The 19,703-nt window shown below is 46.1% G+C and overlaps 2 protein-coding genes across 5 annotated transcripts; both read left to right on the top strand.

Moving 5' to 3' along the window:
- Positions 1 to 365: 365 nt before the first annotated feature.
- Positions 366 to 3,453, top strand: c3h7orf25 (chromosome 3 C7orf25 homolog). The gene is made up of 2 exons (XM_054596411.1): positions 366 to 501; positions 2,021 to 3,453. The coding sequence occupies exon 2, from the start codon at positions 2,037 to 2,039 to the stop codon at positions 3,390 to 3,392; it is 1,356 nt and encodes a 451-aa protein (XP_054452386.1). The 5' UTR covers positions 366 to 501; positions 2,021 to 2,036; the 3' UTR covers positions 3,393 to 3,453.
- Positions 3,454 to 6,560: 3,107 nt separating this feature from the next.
- Positions 6,561 to 19,666, top strand: si:dkey-181m9.8 (E3 ubiquitin-protein ligase RNF31). Of its 4 annotated transcripts, XM_054596633.1 has the most exons (19): positions 6,561 to 6,648; positions 7,186 to 7,276; positions 8,084 to 8,149; positions 9,684 to 9,850; positions 10,319 to 10,443; positions 10,541 to 10,638; positions 10,793 to 10,927; positions 13,311 to 13,501; positions 13,579 to 13,761; positions 14,450 to 14,620; positions 14,782 to 14,880; positions 15,381 to 15,470; positions 15,725 to 15,830; positions 16,228 to 16,346; positions 17,308 to 17,421; positions 17,519 to 17,585; positions 17,659 to 17,752; positions 18,151 to 18,319; positions 18,523 to 19,666. In XM_054596633.1, the coding sequence occupies exons 1-19, from the start codon at positions 6,604 to 6,606 to the stop codon at positions 18,556 to 18,558; spliced, it is 2,166 nt and encodes a 721-aa protein (XP_054452608.1). In that variant the 5' UTR covers positions 6,561 to 6,603; the 3' UTR covers positions 18,559 to 19,666. The 4 variants fall into 4 exon arrangements, 3 of the variants coding, with proteins under 3 accessions (XP_054452608.1, XP_054452609.1, XP_054452610.1); XM_054596634.1 differs by lacking the exon at positions 14,782 to 14,880; XM_054596635.1 differs by lacking the exon at positions 18,523 to 19,666 and having other exon boundaries at positions 17,679 to 17,752; positions 18,151 to 18,259.
- Positions 19,667 to 19,703: the final 37 nt, after the last annotated feature.

The following is a 19,703-nucleotide window of genomic DNA, read 5'->3' on the forward strand; positions in this document are numbered from 1 at the left end:
TCTATAGTTAAATCATTCATCACATGTTCATCCTCTATAGTTAAATCATTCATCACATGTTCACATGTTCATCCTCTATAGTTAAATCATTCATCACATGTTCATCCTCTATAATTAAATCATTTTAAATCTATAATTAAATCATTTATCACATGTTCATCCTCTATAGTTAAATCATTCATCACATGACCTCCACCATCAGAGACCATGTGAATACGTATTGATCACAGTGATCATTGATCTTTCAGGCTGACCTCCTGCTGTTCTGCGTTGCTCCTGTAGGCGGCTCTATTCACTTAAAGTTGGTTTTGCATTCCGCCCAAATAACAGAGAAGAAGAAGAAGACGCCTTTATTGTGAAAAGCCTCCCGGAAGCCTACTTGTTCCTCCTTCCTTTCTGCAGAAGAAGAAGACGCTGCTTCAGTTAGCATTAGCATTAGCATTAGCCGGGCAGTTAGCTGATATCTGGACCTGCGGATTAAAGTTCTGACGTCACGCTGCTGTAAGTCTACGTCACGCTGCTGTTCTGAACTGTTTACAGACCGGAAGTACGACACGATACACTTCAGACAGGCTGCAGTAAGCTAACTGATGACGTCACACAGCTAGCATCTGAGCTAACGAGCTGAGTGTGAGGGTTCATGTGAGGGTGAGACAGGAGAGAGAGACAGGAGAGACAGGAGAGTGAGACAGGAGAGACAAGAGAGAGAGAGACAGGAGAGACAAGAGAGTGAGACAGGAGAGACAAGAGAGTGAGACAGGAGAGACAAGAGAGTGAGACAGGAGAGACAGGAGAGTGAGACAGGAGAGTGAGACAGGTGAGAGAGACAGGAGAGACAGGAGAGTGAGACAGGTGAGACAGGAGAGACAAGAGAGAGAGACAGGAGAGACAGAAGAGTGAGACAGAAGAGACAAGAGAGACAGGAGAGTGAGACAGGTGAGACAGGAGAGTGAGACAGAAGAGACGCAAGAGTGAGACAGGAGAGACAGGAGAGTGAGACGGGAGAGACAAGAGAGACAGGAGAGACAAGAGAGTGAGACAGGAGAGACAGGGGAGTGAGACAGGAGAGACAGGAGAGAGACAGGAGGGTGAGACAGGAGAGACAAGAGAGACAGGAGAGTGAGACAGGTGAGAGACAGGAGAGACAAGAGAGTGAGACAGGAGTGAGACAGGAGAGACAGAAGAGACAGGAGGGTGAGACAGAAGAGACAGGAGGGTGAGACAGGAAGGGTGCTGATTGCTAATCTCAATGTGTTAGTTACGTGATAATATATCATGTAATATATATTATATTATATAATATATATCATTTATATATCATTTATATATCATGTAATATATATTATATTATATAATATATATCATTTATATATCATAATATATATATAATATATATGATATAATATATATGATATAATATATCATATATATTATATCATATATATAATATATATGATATAATATATTATATCATATATAATATATACAATATATAATATATCATATATATGATATATTAAATGATACATTATATATCATATATATGATATATTATATCATATATTATATATCTATAATATATATAATAATCGTCACAGATTGTTTTGTCTTCATAAAGTCACTGCAGGTAAGTTTCAGTGTAATCATGTGTAAAATACAGAGTCTGGTCTACTGCTAACTTCTGTTATGAATCCAAGTGCAACCGGAGCATCCAATAAATACAGTGATGCATAGATACAGTGATCAATAAATACAGTGATCAATTAATAGTGATCAATTAATACATCCATCCATTTTTATCTGCTTATCCGGGGCCGGGTCGCGGGGGCAGCAAGGGTCCTCCAGACCCTCCTTAGCTACAGTGATCAATAAATACAGTGATCAATAAATACAGTGATCATACAGTGATCAATACAGTGATTGCAAATTTCCCCGCTGCGGGACTAATAAAGGATTATCTTATCTTATCAATACATATGTAATGTAGAACATGTGTCTCTCCGTGTGTCTCTGTCCTCAGGTGCGATGTAGGAGACATGTCTCTCCAGGTGGTGCTGCAGCAGAGGATCAGCTCCGCCCAGGTGTTGCTGCAGAGGGCGGAGCTTCTGTGTCCAGGTGTGGAGGGTCACCAGAAGCTGTGTGGTAAACTGCGGGCGGAGCTTCGCTTCCTGCGCCGTGTGGAGGCCGGAGAGCTGCAGGTCAAAGAGTCTCACCTGCACAGCACCAACCTGACTCACCTGACGGCCATCGTGGAGTCGGTGGCGAGTCTGGAGGACGTGGTCGCTCTGCTGCACGTCTTCACCTACCTGGACGCCGCCGGCCACAGGCAGACGCTGGTGGTGGATGTGGTGGCCAACGGGGGACACACCTGGGTGAAGGCGGTGGGCAGGAAGGCGGAGGCTCTGCACAACATCTGGCAGGGGCAGGGCCAGTACGGAGACAAGAGCATCATCAGCCAGGCCGAGGACTTCCTGCAGGCCAGCCGGCAGCAGCCCGTCCACTACCGCCCCCACATCGTCTTCGCCTTCTACAACGGCGTCTCCTGCCCCATGGCACGCCAACTCAAGGACATGGACATCGCCGTCCGCGGGGACATCGTCGCCGTCAACAGCGTGATGCTGGAGGAGGAGGAGGAGGAGCCAGCCGAAGATAACGAGGAGGAGGAGGAGCCGGCCGAAGATAACGAGGAGGAGGAGCCAGCCGAAGATAACGAGGAGGAGGAGCCAGCCGAAGATAACGAGGAGGAGGAGCCGGCCGAAGATAACGAGGAGGAGTCGGAGCCGACCCGGGTGGACCGGGGCACAGTGGTGGCCAGCTTGGCGTTCCCCGCCCAAGTGAAGGTGGAGGAGTGCCGCCGCGTTAACCTGGACATCACCACGCTCATCACGTACGTGTCATCGCTGAGTCACGGGCGCTGTCACTTCTCCTTCCGGGAGCCGGTGCTGACGGAGCAGGCGGCTCAGGAGCGCCAGCTGCCGGTTCTGCCGCGGCTCGACGACTTCATGCGAGGGAAGCAGCTGTTCGCCTGCCGCGCCGCCGTCCGAGACTTCCAGCTGATTCTGGACACGCTGGGGGGCGCGGGCGAGAAGGTGCGCGCTCAGACGCTGCTCGCTCGACTCCGCGTGGTGGATGACGAGCCGTCGGAGCGCACGCTGCGCCTCACGCACAGCGCCAAGGTCAATCACCGCTCGCTCATGATCTTCGGCACCGGAGACTCACTGAGAGCCGTCACCATGACGGCGAACAGCCGGTTCGTCAGGGCGGCGGCCAATCAGGGCGTCCGATACAGCGTGTTCATCCACCAACCGAGGGCTCTGACCGAGGGCAAGGAGTGGAGGGCCACGCCCATCGAAGGAGACGGACTTCCTGTGCCGGGGCTGATGGGAGTTTGAGTTGTTATAATCATGTAAATAAGTCTGATCAGCTGACTGTCAGAATAAAGCGTCACAGTCACTTCCTGCTCTGATGTCATTCGTTACACATACCATTACCAGTGACCATCAAATCCTATTACAGAGATTGGAGCATCTAATAGGCATTAAAGGAACCGCACTCAGCTGGTTTAAGTCGTATTTATCAGACCGATCTCAGTTTGTATGTGTAAACAATGAAACCTCGATGAAAACCAGGGTCAGTCACGGAGTTCCACAAGGGTCTGTTCTTGGACCTATTTTATTCACCTTATATATGCTTCCTTTAGGGAATATTATCAGAAAACACTCAATAAACGTTCATTGTTATGCAGATGATACCCAGTTATATCTATCAATTAAGCCAGACGAAACTAACCAGTTCTCTAAACTTCAACATGTCTTAAGGACATAAAAACCTGGATGACCTGTAACTTCTTGATGTTAAACTCCGACAAAACTGAAGTTATTCTACTAGAATTATCTAACGATATAGTTTCTCTAGATGGCATTGCTCTGGCATCCAGCACTACCGTTAAGAACCTCAGAGTTATCTTTGATCAGGATCTGTCTTTTAACTCTTATATAAAACAGATCTCAAGGACAGCCTTTTTTCATTTACGTAACATTTTAAATCAGTCACTTCCTGTCTCAAAGCGATGCAGGAAAACTAGTTCATGCATTTGTTACCTCTAGACTAGATTACTGTAACTCCTTATTATCAGGCTGCTCTAATAGGTCTCTTAAATCTCTACAGTTGATCCAGAATGCTGCAGCACGTGTTCTAACAAAAACTAAGAAAAGAGATCATATTACTCCAGTATTAGCTTCTCTGCACTGGCTCCCTGTTAAATCAAGAATAGAATTTAAAATTATTTTACTTACCTACAAAGCTCTAACTGGTCAGGCACCGTCTTATCTGAAGGAACTTATAGTTCCATATTACCCAACTAGAGAGCTGCGCTCCATCAATGCAGGGTTACTTGTGGTTCCTAGAGTATATAAAAGTAGGATGGGAGCCAGAGCCTTCAGTTATCAGGCTCCTCTTCTGTGGAACCAGGTTCCAGTTTCAGTCCGGGGGGGCCGACACACTCACCACTTTTAAGAGTAGACTTTTTGATAGCGCTTATAGTTAGGACTGGTTCAGGTTTATAGTTAGGGCTGGTTCTGGTTTATAGTTAGGGCTGGTTCTGGTTTATAGTTAGGGCTGGTTCAGGTTTATAGTTAGGGCTGGTTCAGGTTCGCCTTGGTCCAGCCCCTAGATATGCTGCTATAGGCCTAGACTGCCGGGGGACTACCTAGGATACACCTCTCTCCTCTTCTCTCCCTCCATCTTTATGTATTCATGTCCTATTTATGCTCTTTATTGACTTCCCCGGAGTTCTTGTGCTTTCTTGCCTCGCAGGTTTCCATGAATCGGGGTTATATCTGGACTGTGGTCATGCCTCCTGCTGTGGCCTTGCTGACACCCACTGCTACTACCACTATTATTATTAGTCACTTTACTATTATTATTCCCTGTACTATTACGCTTATTGGCTTTGCTTCTACCCTGGAGTCTTTATGCTTTCTCGCCTCGCAGGTTTCCACGAATCGTTGTGGTACCTGGACTGTGGTCGTGCCTCCTGCTGCGACCCGGCTGACACCCACTGCTACTTCGAATATTATTATTAGTCACATTACTAATACTATTCCCTATATCATTATTTTAATTCCACTATATTCATTGCTGATATTATTATAAGTAGTCTTCATTTTTTCCTTCGTTACTCTGCTTACTACTCTTATTATATGAATAATTTATGTCATATACATTGAAGGTGTTGTATCTCTGTTATATTGTTCATTCTGGTCACATGACATCTATTGACTTCTGTCCATCCTGGGAGAAGGATCCCTCCTCTGTCGCTCTCCCAGAGGTTTCTTCCTTTTTTCTCCCTGTTAAAAGGTTTTTTTTAGGGGAGTTTTTCCTGGTCTGATGTGAGGGAAGGACAGAGGATGTGAGGGAAGGACAGAGGATGTGAGGGTGTAAGGACAGAGGATGTGAGGGTCTAAGGACAGAGGATGTGAGGGTCTAAGGACAGAGGATGTGAGGGTGTAAGGACAGAGGATGTGAGGGTGTAAGGACAGAGGATGTGAGGGTGTAAGGACAGAGGATGTGAGGGTATAAGGACAGAGGATGTGAGGGTGTAAGGACAGAGGAGGTGAGGGTGTAAGGACAGAGGATGTGAGGGTGTAAGGACAGAGGGTGTAAGGACAGAGGATGTGAGGGTGTAAGGACAGAGGATGTGAGGGGACAGAGGAGGTGAGGGTGTAGGAGGACAGAGGATGTGAGGGTGTAAGGACAGAGGATGTGAGGGTGAGGGTGTAAGGACAGAGGATGTGAGGGTGTAAGGACAGAGGATGTGAGGGTCTAAGGACAGAGGATGTGAGGGTGTAAGGACAGAGGATGTGAGGGTGTAAGGACAGAGGATGTGAGGGTCTAAGGACAGAGGATGTGAGGGTGTAAGGACAGAGGATGTGAGGGTCTAAGGACAGAGGATGTGAGGGTCTAAGGACAGAGGATGTGACAGGGTGTAAGGACAGGACAGAGGATGTGAGGGTGTAAGGACAGAGGATGTGAGGGTGTAAGGACAGAGGATGTGAGGGTGTAAGGACAGAGGAAGGATGTGAGGGTGTAAGGACAGAGGATGTGAGGGTGTAAGGACAGAGGAGGACAGAGGATGTGAGGGTCTAAGGACAGAGGAGGTGAGGGTGTAAGGACAGAGGATGTGAGGGTGTAAGGACAGAGGAGGTGAGGGTGTAAGGACAGAGGATGTGAGGGTGTAAGGACAGAGGATGTGAGGGTGTAAGGACAGAGGATGTGAGGGTGTAAGGACAGAGGATGTGAGGGTGTAAGGACAGAGGATGGATGTAAGGGTGTGAGGGTGTAAGGACAGAGGATGTGAGGGTGTAAGGACAGAGGAGGTGAGGGTGTAAGGACAGAGGATGTGAGGGTGTAAGGACAGAGGATGTGAGGGTGTAAGGACAGAGGATGTGAGGGTGTAAGGACAGAGGAATATACAAAATAAACTGAATTGAATCTCCGTTGTTTTATTTTGAAAATCTTGAAGCTGACGCGGGTGTCACGTTAAACTTCCTCCGGGCGGATGTTAGCCTGTTAGCATGCTAGCATGCTAGCACGCTGGATGAGATGATCAGAGTCGGACACGAGGAGCAGCTGCGGACTCTCGCGGAGGTGAGACGTTCAAAACCAAAGTTTATATAAAACAAAACAAGCTGCCTCATGCTAACCGGCTAGCCAGCTACCTCATGCTAACCGGCTAGCCAGCTACCTCATGCTAACCGGCTAGCATGAGGTAATGCCCCCCCCCCTAGTGTCTGTACAGTTATCTCTGAACTCATTAATGCCCCCCCCCCCCCCAGTGTCTGTACAGTTATCTCTGAACTCATTAATGCCCCCCCCCCCCCAGTGTCTGTACAGTTATCTCTGAACTCATTAATGCCCCCCCCCCCCCAGTGTCTGTACAGTTATCTCTGAACTCATTAATGCCCCCCCCCCCCAGTGTCTGTACAGTTATCTCTGAACTCATTAATGCCCCCCCCCCCCCCAGTGTCTGTACAGTTATCTCTGAACTCATTAATGAACTCATTAATGCCCCCCCCCCCCCCCCAGTGTCTGTACAGTTATCTCTGAACTCATTAATGCCCCCCCCCCCCCAGTGTCTGTACAGTTATCTCTGAACTCATTAATGCCCCCCCCCCCCCCCCCCAGTGTCGGTACAGTTATCCAGCTGAGACCCGCTCGGATCTTCAGGACGTTCTCTCTCGGTTCTCTGATCTTCGTCTCTATGTGGACTTCTACTGTGAGTACCAACATGATTCAATCACTCTATGACCGCTAACCCTTCACTAAGGAGGCTCTTCCTGCTAACCAGTTCAACTAACCATTTCATCTAACCAGTTCAACTAACCAGTTAATCTAACTAGTTCATCTAACCAGTTCATCTAACTAGTTCATCTAACCAGTTCATCTAACTAGTTCAACTAACCAGTTCAGCTAACCAGTTAATCTAACTAGTTCATCTAACAAGTTCATCTAGCCAGTTCAGCTAACCAGTTCAACTAACCAGTTAATCTAACTAGTTCAGCTAACCAGTTCATCTAACCAGTTCAATTAACTAGTTCATCTAACCAGTTCATCTAACCAGTTCAACTAACCAGTTCATCTAACCAGTTCAACTAACCAGTTCATCCAACCAGTTCATCCAACCAGTTCAACTAACCAGTTCATCTTCTAGTTATCTGGTTTAACTAACCAGTTCATCTAACCAGTTCAGCTTACCAGTTCAGCTAACCAGTTCATCTAACCAGTTCAATTAACCAGTTCATCTAACCAGTTCATCTAACCAGTTCAATTAACTAGTTCATCTAAGCTGTGGTCCTTCAAGGTGACATCAGAACCTGCTTCGACCTTTGACCTCTTTAAACTCTGTGGATGAATCAGGAAGTGTTCATTTGGACAGTGTTGGTGAGCAGCCAATCAGCAGCCAGCTACAATAAGGAACTGAACACAGCCTTCTATGATCGATCATTAAGCTCCCAGACACAGAAGATGATTAATAATCAATGATTAATGAAGCTGAAGATGAAAGTGTTGTCTCCTCTGACAGGTTTTCCAAACAAAGAGAAGAAGAAGCTGCTGTATCTGTCTGGAACTGTTCCTGTTCACTATGAAGGTGACGCTCTTCTTCTGCAGATTCAATGCATGTCCTTAAATCCAGCAGCTGCTCACGTCTGATCCTCCACGTCTCACATTAAGACAAACCACAAACACCTTTCCTTAAAGGAGCAGTGTGTGAGACTTAGTGACGTCTAGTCCGGTCTGTCCTGGTCCGATGTGGTCTAGTCCCGTCTGTCCTGGTCCGATGTGGTCTAGTCCGGTCTGTCTGTCCTGGTCCGATGTGGTCTAGTCCTGTCTGTCCTGGTCCGATGTGGTCTAGTCGGTCTGTCCTGGTCCTAGTCCCGTCTGTCCTGGTCCGATGTGGTCTAGTCTCGTCTGTCCTGGTCCGATGTGGTCTTGTCTCGTATGTCCTGGTCCGATGTGGTCTAGTCCAGTGTGTCCTGGTCCAATGTGGTCTAGTCCGGTCTGTCCTGGTCCGATGTGGTCTAGTCCCGTCTGTCCTGGTCCGATGTGGTCTAGTCTCGTCTGTCCTGGTCCGATGTGGTCTTGTCTCGTATGTCCTGGTCCGATGTGGTCTAGTCCAGTGTGTCCTGGTCCAATGTGGTCTAGTCCGGTCTGTCCTGGTCCGATGTGGTCTAGTCAAGTCTATCCTGGTCCGATGTGGTCTAGTCCTGTCTGTCCTGGTCCGATGTGGTCTTGTCTCGTATGTCCTGGTCCGATGTGGTCTAGTCCGGTCTGTCCTGGTCCGATGTGGTCTAGTCCTGTCTGTCCTGGTCCGATGTGGTCTAGTCCGGTCTGTCCTGGTCCGATGTGGTCTAGTCCTGTCTGTCCTGGTCCGATGTGGTCTTGTCTCGTATGTCCTGGTCCGATGTGGTCTAGTCCGGTCTGTCCTGGTCCGATGTGGTCTAGTCCTGTCTGTCCTGGTCCGATGTGGTCTAGTCTCATCTGTCCTGGTCCGATGTGGTCTAGTCTCATCTGTCCTGGTCCGATGTGGTCTAGTCCCGTCTGTCCTGGTCCGATGTGGTCTAGTCTCGTCTGTCCTGGTCCGATGTGGTCTAGTCCGGTCTGTCCTGGTCCGATGTGGTCTAGTCCCGTCTGTCCTGGTCCGATGTGGTCTAGTCTCGTCTGTCCTGGTCCGATGTGGTCTAGTCCGGTCTGTCCTGGTCCGATGTGGTCTAGTCCGTCTGTCCTGGTCCTGGTCTAGTCCGGTCTGTCCTGGTCCGATGTGGTCTAGTCCTGTCTGTCCTGGTCCGATGTGGTCTAGTCTCGTCTGTCCTGGTCCGATGTGGTCTAGTCCGGTCTGTCCTGGTCCGATGTGGTCTAGTCCTGTCTGTCCTGGTCCGATGTCCTGGTCTGGTCTAGTCCGTCTGTCCTGGTCCGATGTGGTCTAGTCCGGTCTGTCCTGGTCCGATGTGGTCTAGTCCCGTCTGTCCTGGTCCGATGTGGTCTAGTCCGGTCTGTCCTGGTCCGATGTGGTCTAGTCCGGTCTGTCCTGGTCCGATGTGGTCTAGTCCGGTCTGTCCTGGTCCGATGTGGTCTAGTCCGGTCTGTCCTGGTCCGATGTTGTTGACTCGTGTGTGTCTTTACAGGAAGTGAGTATAATATCCCAGTGTGCATCTGGCTTCATGAGACCCACCCGGTGTCCAGACCTCGCTGTTTCGTCTGTCCCTCCGTCTCCATGGTGATCAACCCGTCCTGTTCCTGCGTGGACGCCTCTGGCAACATCCTTCTGGACGGACTTACAAACTGGACTCATGTAAGACCCACTGAGCATGCTCAGTCTGCCGGGGGGGGGTGTTAATCTGGCCAGATAGCGGCGTTAGCTAGCGGGCTAAGCAGGGTTACCGGGGCAACTGCAAAATAGAGTTGATCTTCATAAGGGACTGATATTCAGGGAAATATGCAATCAGGAGATCTCCATTCAGGCTTTCATGCTTCAAATGACAGAGTTTAGAGCAGGAAACATCTGGAACATCAGTTAATAGAGAGCTAACAGCAGAGAAACATCTGGAACAACAGTTCATAGAGAGCTAACAGCAGAGAAACATCTGGAACAACAGTTCATAGAGAGCTAACAGCAGAGAAACATCTGCTATCTACTACTAGTATTCTCCAAAACGTTTTATCAGAGCAGATATTTAAATACAGTAATTTATTTCCTAATCATTTGAATGTGTTTTTATATATTTATACATACACTACGCTGTCTGTCACTTCCTGTCAGGGCGTGTCCAACCTGTCACTGCTGCTGTCAGAGATGAGGCGGGCCTTCCAGAGGGACACGCCCCTGTATGCCAGGTCTCCTGTACAAGCCCCGCCCCCTGCAGGTGTGCAGGTGTCTGCCCAAAGGTCAGAGTTCAAACATCCTGCTGTGGTGTTCATGATGACTGCTGTCAGTGACCTCATGAAAACAGAGTTCTTATATTTCAGTTTTCTCCTCCTGCAGCATGCATCATGCCACCTTCATCACCTCCTCCTCCTCCACCTCCTCCCCACAGAGACAGTGTCTCTCCCTCACCTCATCCCACTTTACTGGACAGACAGGTAATCTTCTTGTTCACAGCCAAGCTAAATGATAGCTTGTTAGCATGCTAACTGCACATATATTAGCATGTTTACCATTTAGCATGCTAAACGTAGCATGCTTGTGTTTTTGTCTCTAAAGTGACCTGATGAAGCCACTCCCCCTCTGTTGCAGCGAGCCAATGGGAGCAGGGCAGGGAGGTGAGGGTGAGGAGGTCGTACACAGAGGAGCTGCTGGGGATCGACTTCAGCACTCCTCCTCCTTCATCTTCCTCCTCCAACAACCCTTTCCTGAGCTCCTCCTCCTCAGGTGAGACTGGTGTCAGTAGGTTCGTTGGAGATGAGCCGGTCCTGATCAGAATCGATCACCGGCGATCAATGCATGCTGGGTAGATTTGTGTCTGACTTGATCCCGACTTGCTCTGACATCATGAACACGTGGGAATGATGACCTCAGAGAGCGAGGTTTTAGAGCCGACTGCATGGCCCAGTGCATGATGGGAAACGCCTGCTGTCTCCTGATCAAAGAGCTGATTGGCTCTTAGTTTAGACAACAAACACCACGTTTTGTAGAAAATTCTTATTTTCTGTGTAAATGTAAGATTGGACGCTAGATTGTTGACTAGTGGACTCACGTTGTGCAATGATGAGGCTTATAATATATAAGGTTATTTATTTAGTATCTGTAAATAAAGATATTTATTGAGAAAGCCTAATTCTACCTTGATGTCACCATGTTTTCAGTCCACAGATTAACGATGTGAAGCATCAGAAACCTTTAAAGGAGAGAACCATGTCACTGATGGACATCATAGAACCCAAACGTAGTCCATAAACTACAGGTAGTCTACATATAGTCTATAAACTACAGGTAGCCTACAAACGTAGTCTATAAACTACAGGTAGCCTACAAACGTAGTCTATAAACTACAGGTGGCCTACAACGTAAACAGGTGGCCTACAAACGTGGTCTATAAACTACAGGTGGCCTACAAACGTAGTCTATAAACTACAGGTGGCCTACAAACGTAGTCTATAAACTACAGGTGGCCTACAAACGTAGTCTATAAACTACAGGTAGCCTACAAACGTAGTCTATAAACTACAGGTAGCCTACAAACGTAGTCTATAAACTACAGGTGGCCTACAAACGTAGTCTATAAACTACAGGTGGCCTACAAACGTGGTCTATAAACTACAGGTGGCCTACAAACGTAGTCTATAAACTACAGGTGGCCTACAAACGTAGTCTATAAACTACAGGTGGCCTACAAACGTAGTCTATAAACTACAGGTGGCCTACAAACGTAGTCTATAAACTACAGGTGGCCTAGTCTATAAAACAGGTGGCCTACAAACGTGGTCTATAAACTACAGGTGGCCTACAAACGTAGTCTATAAACTACAGGTGGCCTGGTCTATAAAACAGGTGGTGGTCTATAAACTACAGGTGGCCTACAAACGTAGTCTATAAACTACAGGTGGCCTACAAACGTGGTCTATAAACTACAGGTGGCCTACAAACGTAGTCTATAAACTACAGGTGGCCTACAAACGTGGTCTATAAACTACAGGTGGCCTACAAACGTGGTCTATAAACTACAGGTGGCCTACAAAAGGTGGCCTACAAACGTAGTCTATAAACTACAGGTGGCCTACAAACGTGGTCTATAAACTACAGGTGGCCTACAAACGTAGTCTATAAACTACAGGTAGCCTACAAATTACAGGTAGCCTACAAACGTCACCAACATGAAGTAAACGTTTCAATGACTTCCTGTGTTTTCATTGAAGGCTGAACACTGTTCCTCTTCATCGCAGTTTTTTTTCAGCGCCCCCTGCTGCTGCTGCTCTCGTCCTCTTTAGAGGCGGAGTCAACTCCAACGAACCTACTGAATGGGTCCATTTCTCATGGACCATATATGGACACTATATGTCCATCCACTATATGTCCATCCACTATATGTCCATACACTATGTCCATTTATGTCCATATAGTGTATGGACATATAGTGTTCATATATTTCATATATGTACTACATTACAGTACTACAGTACAGTTCTACAGTACTACATTACAGTACTACAGTACAGTTCTACAGTACTACACTACAGTACAGTTCTACAGTACTACAGTTCTACAGTACTACAGTACTACATTACAGTACTACAGTACAGTTCTACAGTACTACAGTACAGTACTACAGTACAGTTCTACAGTACTACAGTTCTACAGTACTACAGTACAGTTCTACAGTACTACAGTTCTACAGTACTACACTACAGTACAGTTCTACAGTTCTACAGTACAGTTCTACAGTTCTACAGTACTACACTACAGTACTACATTACAGTACAGTTCTACAGTACTATTGTTCTACAGTACTACAGTACTACAGTTCTACAGTACTACACTACAGTACTACAGTACAGTACAGTTCTACAGTACTACAGTTCTACAGTACTACAGTACTACAGTTCTACAGTACTACACTACAGTACTACATTACAGTACAGTTCTACAGTACTACAGTACAGTTCTACAGTACTACAGTTCTACAGTACTACATTACAGTACTACAGTACAGTTCTACAGTTCTACAGTACTACAGTACAGTTCTACAGTTCTACAGTACTACAGTACAGTTCTACAGTTCTACACTACAGTACTACAGTCTGCATGGTCTCTGCAGGTGGTCCTCCTGCAGTCCCTCTCAGCAGGAGGATGGCAGCTCTGAAGCTGGACGGAGAGTCCAGCAGAGACCAGCAGGGTGAGTCACCTGTACGGATGGTCCAATCAGAAGCAGCCCGAGACAGACGCACCACATGCTCTGTGGTTATGGTTCCAGATCCTGGACCAGCTGCTGGAGTGGACCTAATCCAGGTTAGGACGACCACTGGGTCAGCAGACCAGTTCAGCAGGTCTCAGGTGGTCTTAGCTGTGTCTTCGTCCTCCTTCAGATGGCGGCTCGTCTTCCTCCGGACCAGGCGGCCAGCTTCCTGTCTCTGGTTACCATGGAGGGGCGGGGCTTCAGCCCCTCTGATGTCATGGAGGCGGTCCAACTCAGCAGAGATCTACCATCAGCCCTCAAGTTCCTGACTCACAGCTGCCCCTTCTGTCAGGAGCAGGTGTCCTTCAGCAAGGTGAGACCAGCTCGGCCAATCAGAGACCAGCGGCCACATTACATTACATTACATAGAATTACATTACATTACATTACATAGAATTACATTACATAGAATTACATTACATTATATTACATAGAATTACATTACATAGAATTACATTACAGAACATTACATTACATTACATAGAATTACATTACATTATATTACATAGAATTACATTACAGAACATTACATAACATTACATAGAATTACATTACATTGCATAACATTACATAGAATTACATTACATAAAATTACATTACAGTACATTACATTATATTACATTACATTATATTATATTAGAGTCATTTAGCAGACGCTTTTATCCAAAGCGACTTACAATAAGTGTATTCAACATAGGTATTCAAGAGAACACATTTATCAAACGGTGCACAGGATCCACGCTAAAGGCCCAAATAATGGTTTAGATATATGTATGTATACATGTATGTACATGTATGTATGTTCGTGTATGTATGTTCATGTTTGTACATGTATGTTCATGTATGTACATGTATGTACATTCATGTATGTATGTAAATGTATGTACATGTACATACCATGACTCACTGCTCCTGTTTCTTCTTCTCTGTCTTTATTTCCTGTAGATCATCACCATGACTCACTGCTCCTGTTTCTTCTTCTCTGTCTTTATTTCCTGTAGATCATCACCATGACTCACTGCTCCTGTTTCTTGTGTCAGACATGTTTTAAGACGTTTTTCTTGTCGGCCATTAAAGAGAAGAGCATCGATCAGCTGGTTTGTCCTCAGTGTGGCCAACCTGAGGTCAGAGGTCAGGGGGGAATGGAATACTTCAACCTGCTGGACACACAGGTGAGGGGTCAGAGGTCATGCACCACACTAACACCCTGTCCCCTGATCCGCTAAACATCCTCATTCTGTTTCTGTTTGTTTGTTTGTTTGTTTGTTTGTTTGTTTGTTTGTTTGATTGATTGATTGTTTGTTTGTTTGTTTGTTTGTTTGTTTGTTTGCAGATCCGTCACTTCCTGCCTCCTCAGATCCACGAACTCTTTCAGAGGAAACTCAGAGATCGAGCTCTGCAGGACATGCCAAACTTTCACTGGTGTGCTCATGTAAGAAAGAGACTCGGGGATCAGGTCCCTCTGAGACTAGAACAGGTCCCTCTGAGACTAGATCAGGTCCCTCTGAGACTAGAACAGGTCCCTCTGAGACTAGAACAGGTCCCTCTGAGACTAGAACAGGTCCCTCTGAGACTAGATCAGGTCCCTCTGAGACTAGAACAGGTCCCTCTGAGACTAGAACAGGTCCCTCTGAGACTAGAACAGGTCCCTCTGAGACTAGAACAGGTCCCTCTGAGACTAGATCAGGTCCCTCTGAGACTAGAACAGGTCTTCGTGGCTCTGGTGATGTTGACAGTAATCTACTTTCCTCTGATACTCATTTAAACACCTGGTATTAAGGTCCCTCTGAGACTAGAACAGGTGTGTGGCTGTGTGTGTGTGTGTGTGTGTGTGTGTGTGTGTGTGTGTGTGTGTGTGTGTGTGTGTGTGTGTGTGTGTGTGTGTGTGTGTGTGTGTGTGTGTGTGTGTGTGTGTGTGTGTGTGTGTGTCAGTGTTCGTTCGGCATGCTTCATGAAGCTGACAGGTTGAGGATGGACTGTCCCAGCTGTAAGAAGAGTACCTGCTGTCAGTGTAGATCTCCTGTAAGACTCACACAAACAAACACACACTCACACATACATGTTCACACTCACACAAACACAAACACACACACTCACACAAACACAAACAAACACACACTCACACATACATGTTCACACTCACACTCACACAAACACACACAAACACACACTCACACATACATGTTCACACTCACACTCACACAAACACACACAAACACATACATGTTCACACTCACACACTCAGAACCTCAGTGAGATCTCTTCTGTTTCTGCAGTGGTCTCCTCAACATCAGGGACGCTCCTGTCACCAGTTCAGAATCTGGCAGCAGCAGAACCATCTGGATCCCCAAACCACCACCCTGCTGAGCCACAACAGCATCGGTACAAACACAGCACCACCACCAGGACCTTAAAACTGGGTCCCCCTGACACCGGGTCCCCCTGACACCAAGTCCCCCTGACACTGGGTCCCCCTGAGACCAGGTCCCCCTGACACTGGGTCCCCCTGACACCAAGTCCTCCTGTCAAGACCACTCCCCCTGTCCAGGGAATTTAAGTTAAACATAAACCATAAAACCAGGTCCCCCAGGACAGTAGCTCCCTAACAATAATGTCCTTGTCCAGGAAAACGTGTTCACGCGACACACAAAGAACCCGATCCCAAAGACCCAAAGGTTCCGTTCGAGGGTCTGCTGTCTGGGTGCATGGTCTCTGTAGATGACCTGTGTTTTCAGTGTGCTCTAATGATTCTATTCTCTGACTCTACTGTTTCTCCCAGAGTGTCCAAACTGTCAGTGTGTCTTCAGTCTGTCTAAAGGGGGCTGTCTCCACTTCACCTGCAGTCAGTGTCAGCACCAGTTCTGCGGAGGCTGCAGTCAGACCTTCACTCCTGGATCTGTGAGTCTCTGATCTGCATCTCATTATGTGTCTGGTTTTATGGGACCCACGGTCTTATATGATCCCTACCTACTTTTATCACCAAGTACATTAGATTGTTTTTACTCAGTTCAAACCTGAGATTCAGTGTCAGCTGTTTATGAAACCACACATCTGTTTATGAAACCACACATCTGTTTATTATGAAACCACACATCTGTTTATGAAACCACACATCTGTTTATTATGAAACCACACATCTGTTTATGAAACCACACATCTGTTTATTATGAAACCACACATCTGTTTATTATGAAACCACACATCTGTTTATGAAACCACACATCTGTTTATGAAACCACACATCTGTTTATTATGAAACCACACATCTGTTTATTATGAAACCACACATCTGTTTATTATGAAACCACACATCTGTTTATTATGAAACCACACATCTGTTTATGAAACCACACATCTGTTTATTATGAAACCACACATCTGTTTATTATGAAACCACACATCTGTTTATTATGAAACCACACATCTGTTTATTATGAAACCACACATCTGTTTATGAAACCACACATCTGTTTATTATGAAACCACACATCTGTTTATGAAACCACACATCTGTTTATGAAACCACACATCTGTTTATTATGAAACCACACATCTGTTTTTATGAAACCACACATCTGTTTATTATGAAACCACACATCTGTTTATTATGAAACCACACATCTGTTTATTATGAAACCACACCTTTATTTATTTATTTTTATTTTTATTATTATAAATGAGAGAGATAGGAGATTCTACTTTTTAATGGTGTAGCATCACACCTGCAGTGATTGTGCCTCTGACCAATAAAGACCTTGACCCTTAAGTTAAGATTTTTAGACCGCCATGGCAGCGGCCGAGACGAGCCCCTGGTTTGATTTGACCAGACCTGCATTCATTTGGACCTCAATGTTCACAGGCATGCAGTTTCTCTGCCGACTGTGGAACCAAAGGTCTTCACGCCCACCACCCCAGAAACTGCCTTTACCACCTGAGGGACTGGAGTGTGGCCCGTCTACAGCTGCTGCTACAGGTAAGAGCCCCGTGGGAGCTCAGCCAATAGGTGATGTGTGGACAGTACTGCCTCGTGTGTGCAGGTGATGAAGTGGTCTTTGTTTCTGTTGTCTCAGTATTACCGAATGTCTCTCACCTTGTTGGAACCAGCCAATGGCAGCTCACCTGACTCCAGTCAGACAGGTGAGGTATATTTTTGCTCATCAGGTGGGATCTTCCCTCTCTCAGTTTGATCGACCAGTTTGATCATTTTCAGGAGTGTGCGTGGTTTTGGAGCTGAGAGACGACAGCAGCAGACGGGAGGAGCCTTGTGGACGACCTGCTCTACAAGAATACAGGGGATACTGCCAGTAAGACCACTACTCCCAGTAACAGCTGCTCCAGTTACAGCTGCTACCAGTTACTGCCTTACAGACTGATATAGTAATAACTACCAGTCTGATCCCAGTAACAACTACCAGTCTGATCCCAGTAACAACTACCAGTCTGATCCCAGTAACAACTACCAGTCTGATCCCAGTAACAACTACCAGTCTGATCCCTGTAACAACTACCAGTCCGATCCCAGTACCGACTCCCAGTCTGATCCCAGTCTGATCCCTGTAACAACTACCAGTCTGATCCCAGTCCGATCCCAGTACCGACTCCCAGTCTGATCCCAGTCTGATCCCAGTACCGACTCCCAGTGTGACCATTGTATGAGTGTGGTGGTTTGTAGTTTACATGTAAAGGTGAGTTTGTTTGACAGGTTGCACTATAAGGAGCGCTTGGTGGAGCTGATCAACCGTTGCCGTGCCGACCCGGCGGTCCTCTTCAGCCCGGCAGAGATGATGGCGGAGCTGCGGCGCTGGCATGTTGCCATGCCGACCAAGAAACCAGGAGAACCAGAGCCGCTGTACACAAAACGCCTCCGCCTGGTCAGTTTATCTATGACATCATCATCTTAAATACAGTTTATCATCATCATCATCATAAATAGTGTTCTGTTATTGATGACAGGTTTTGATCAGATAATATTCCCCTGATTGATTGATTGATTGATTGATTGTTTATGTTGAATCATCTCATATATTCTCGCTTCAGCCAATCACAGCCCAGTATCTCGTCCCTGTCTCCTCAGACTCTGACCAATAGCGTTCCTCTCAGGAAGCAGTGACACTCTCAGACGAAATCTTCTGTGACTCCTTAAGCTCCGCCTCCTCGCCTGCTGCCGAGTGACTGACTGACTTCACCCACTCCTAACATGCCAGCCAATCAGACCTTGTTCAGTGTCATCGCGGGAAAAATAACTTTTTGACACAAAGAACCTGCTATGACATCAATTCAATGGGCGTGGTCAGTACCTGCAGTGACATCACTGAAGAGGGCGTGGTCAAAGCTTTGAGACTAAAAATGGAACTTATCATCTGTGTCAGTCCCAGTGACGTCATCAAATACTTCAGCCGTGCTTCTGATTGGCTCATTAGTTGCCGTGGAAACACAGCCAGAGAAAAATAAAATACTTTATTGGAACTATAATGAAAAGGGTCCAAAGACGGAGCGAGCAGATGTTCCCCTTAACAAGCACTGTTAGCTGTTAGCTGAGCACAATTCCATTGTTTTCACTTATATAGAATTTCTTAATCAACCAGGATTGAGATGTTAAAGGTGACATATCATGCTTTGATGTTGTTTTCATCATCTGTCTGAAATGTTCAGTTTTGCTAAAAATGCTAAAGCAGCAAAGCTAAAGCAAGTCAGTTAAAACGGTGTGCTGCAGTAAACTCCGCCTCCTATGGGGTTTGATTGGGTCCTTAAATGCAGCCGGGAGTAGACTGGGACACGTTCAGGATGTTTATGTTGAGGTGAACGGTCTGTATATTGAAGACAGTTCCTGAATAAGGGATGTGTGCCTTTCACCACGGACTCAGTGTTTCAGTATTTTCACAGTATTTATACAACCCTCAGACCTGCTACATCATAATAATCTAAATCTCTTTTAATACAATATGGGACCTTTAAGGATGCCACTTTAAGCGTTCCCTTCTGTGTCAGCCAGAGTGAGCCGCGTTAGCTCTGATGGCGGTGAACCCTCAACCTTCTTCTGCTTTAGCTATTGCTGCACTTTAACTGCTGTGAATAAATGTATTAAATAAAAATATCTTCAAGTCCTACGACAAAAGTCAGAGTACAGTATGTCATAAACAGTCAGAGTATAGTATGTTATAAACAGAGTACAGTATGTTATAAACAGTCAGAGTATAGTATGTTATAAACAGAGTACAGTATGTTATAAACAGTCAGAGTATAGTATGTTATAAA

Source organism: Anoplopoma fimbria, chromosome 3, assembly GCF_027596085.1.
Source record: "Anoplopoma fimbria isolate UVic2021 breed Golden Eagle Sablefish chromosome 3, Afim_UVic_2022, whole genome shotgun sequence".
Taxonomy (NCBI): Eukaryota; Metazoa; Chordata; class Actinopteri; order Perciformes; family Anoplopomatidae; genus Anoplopoma; species Anoplopoma fimbria.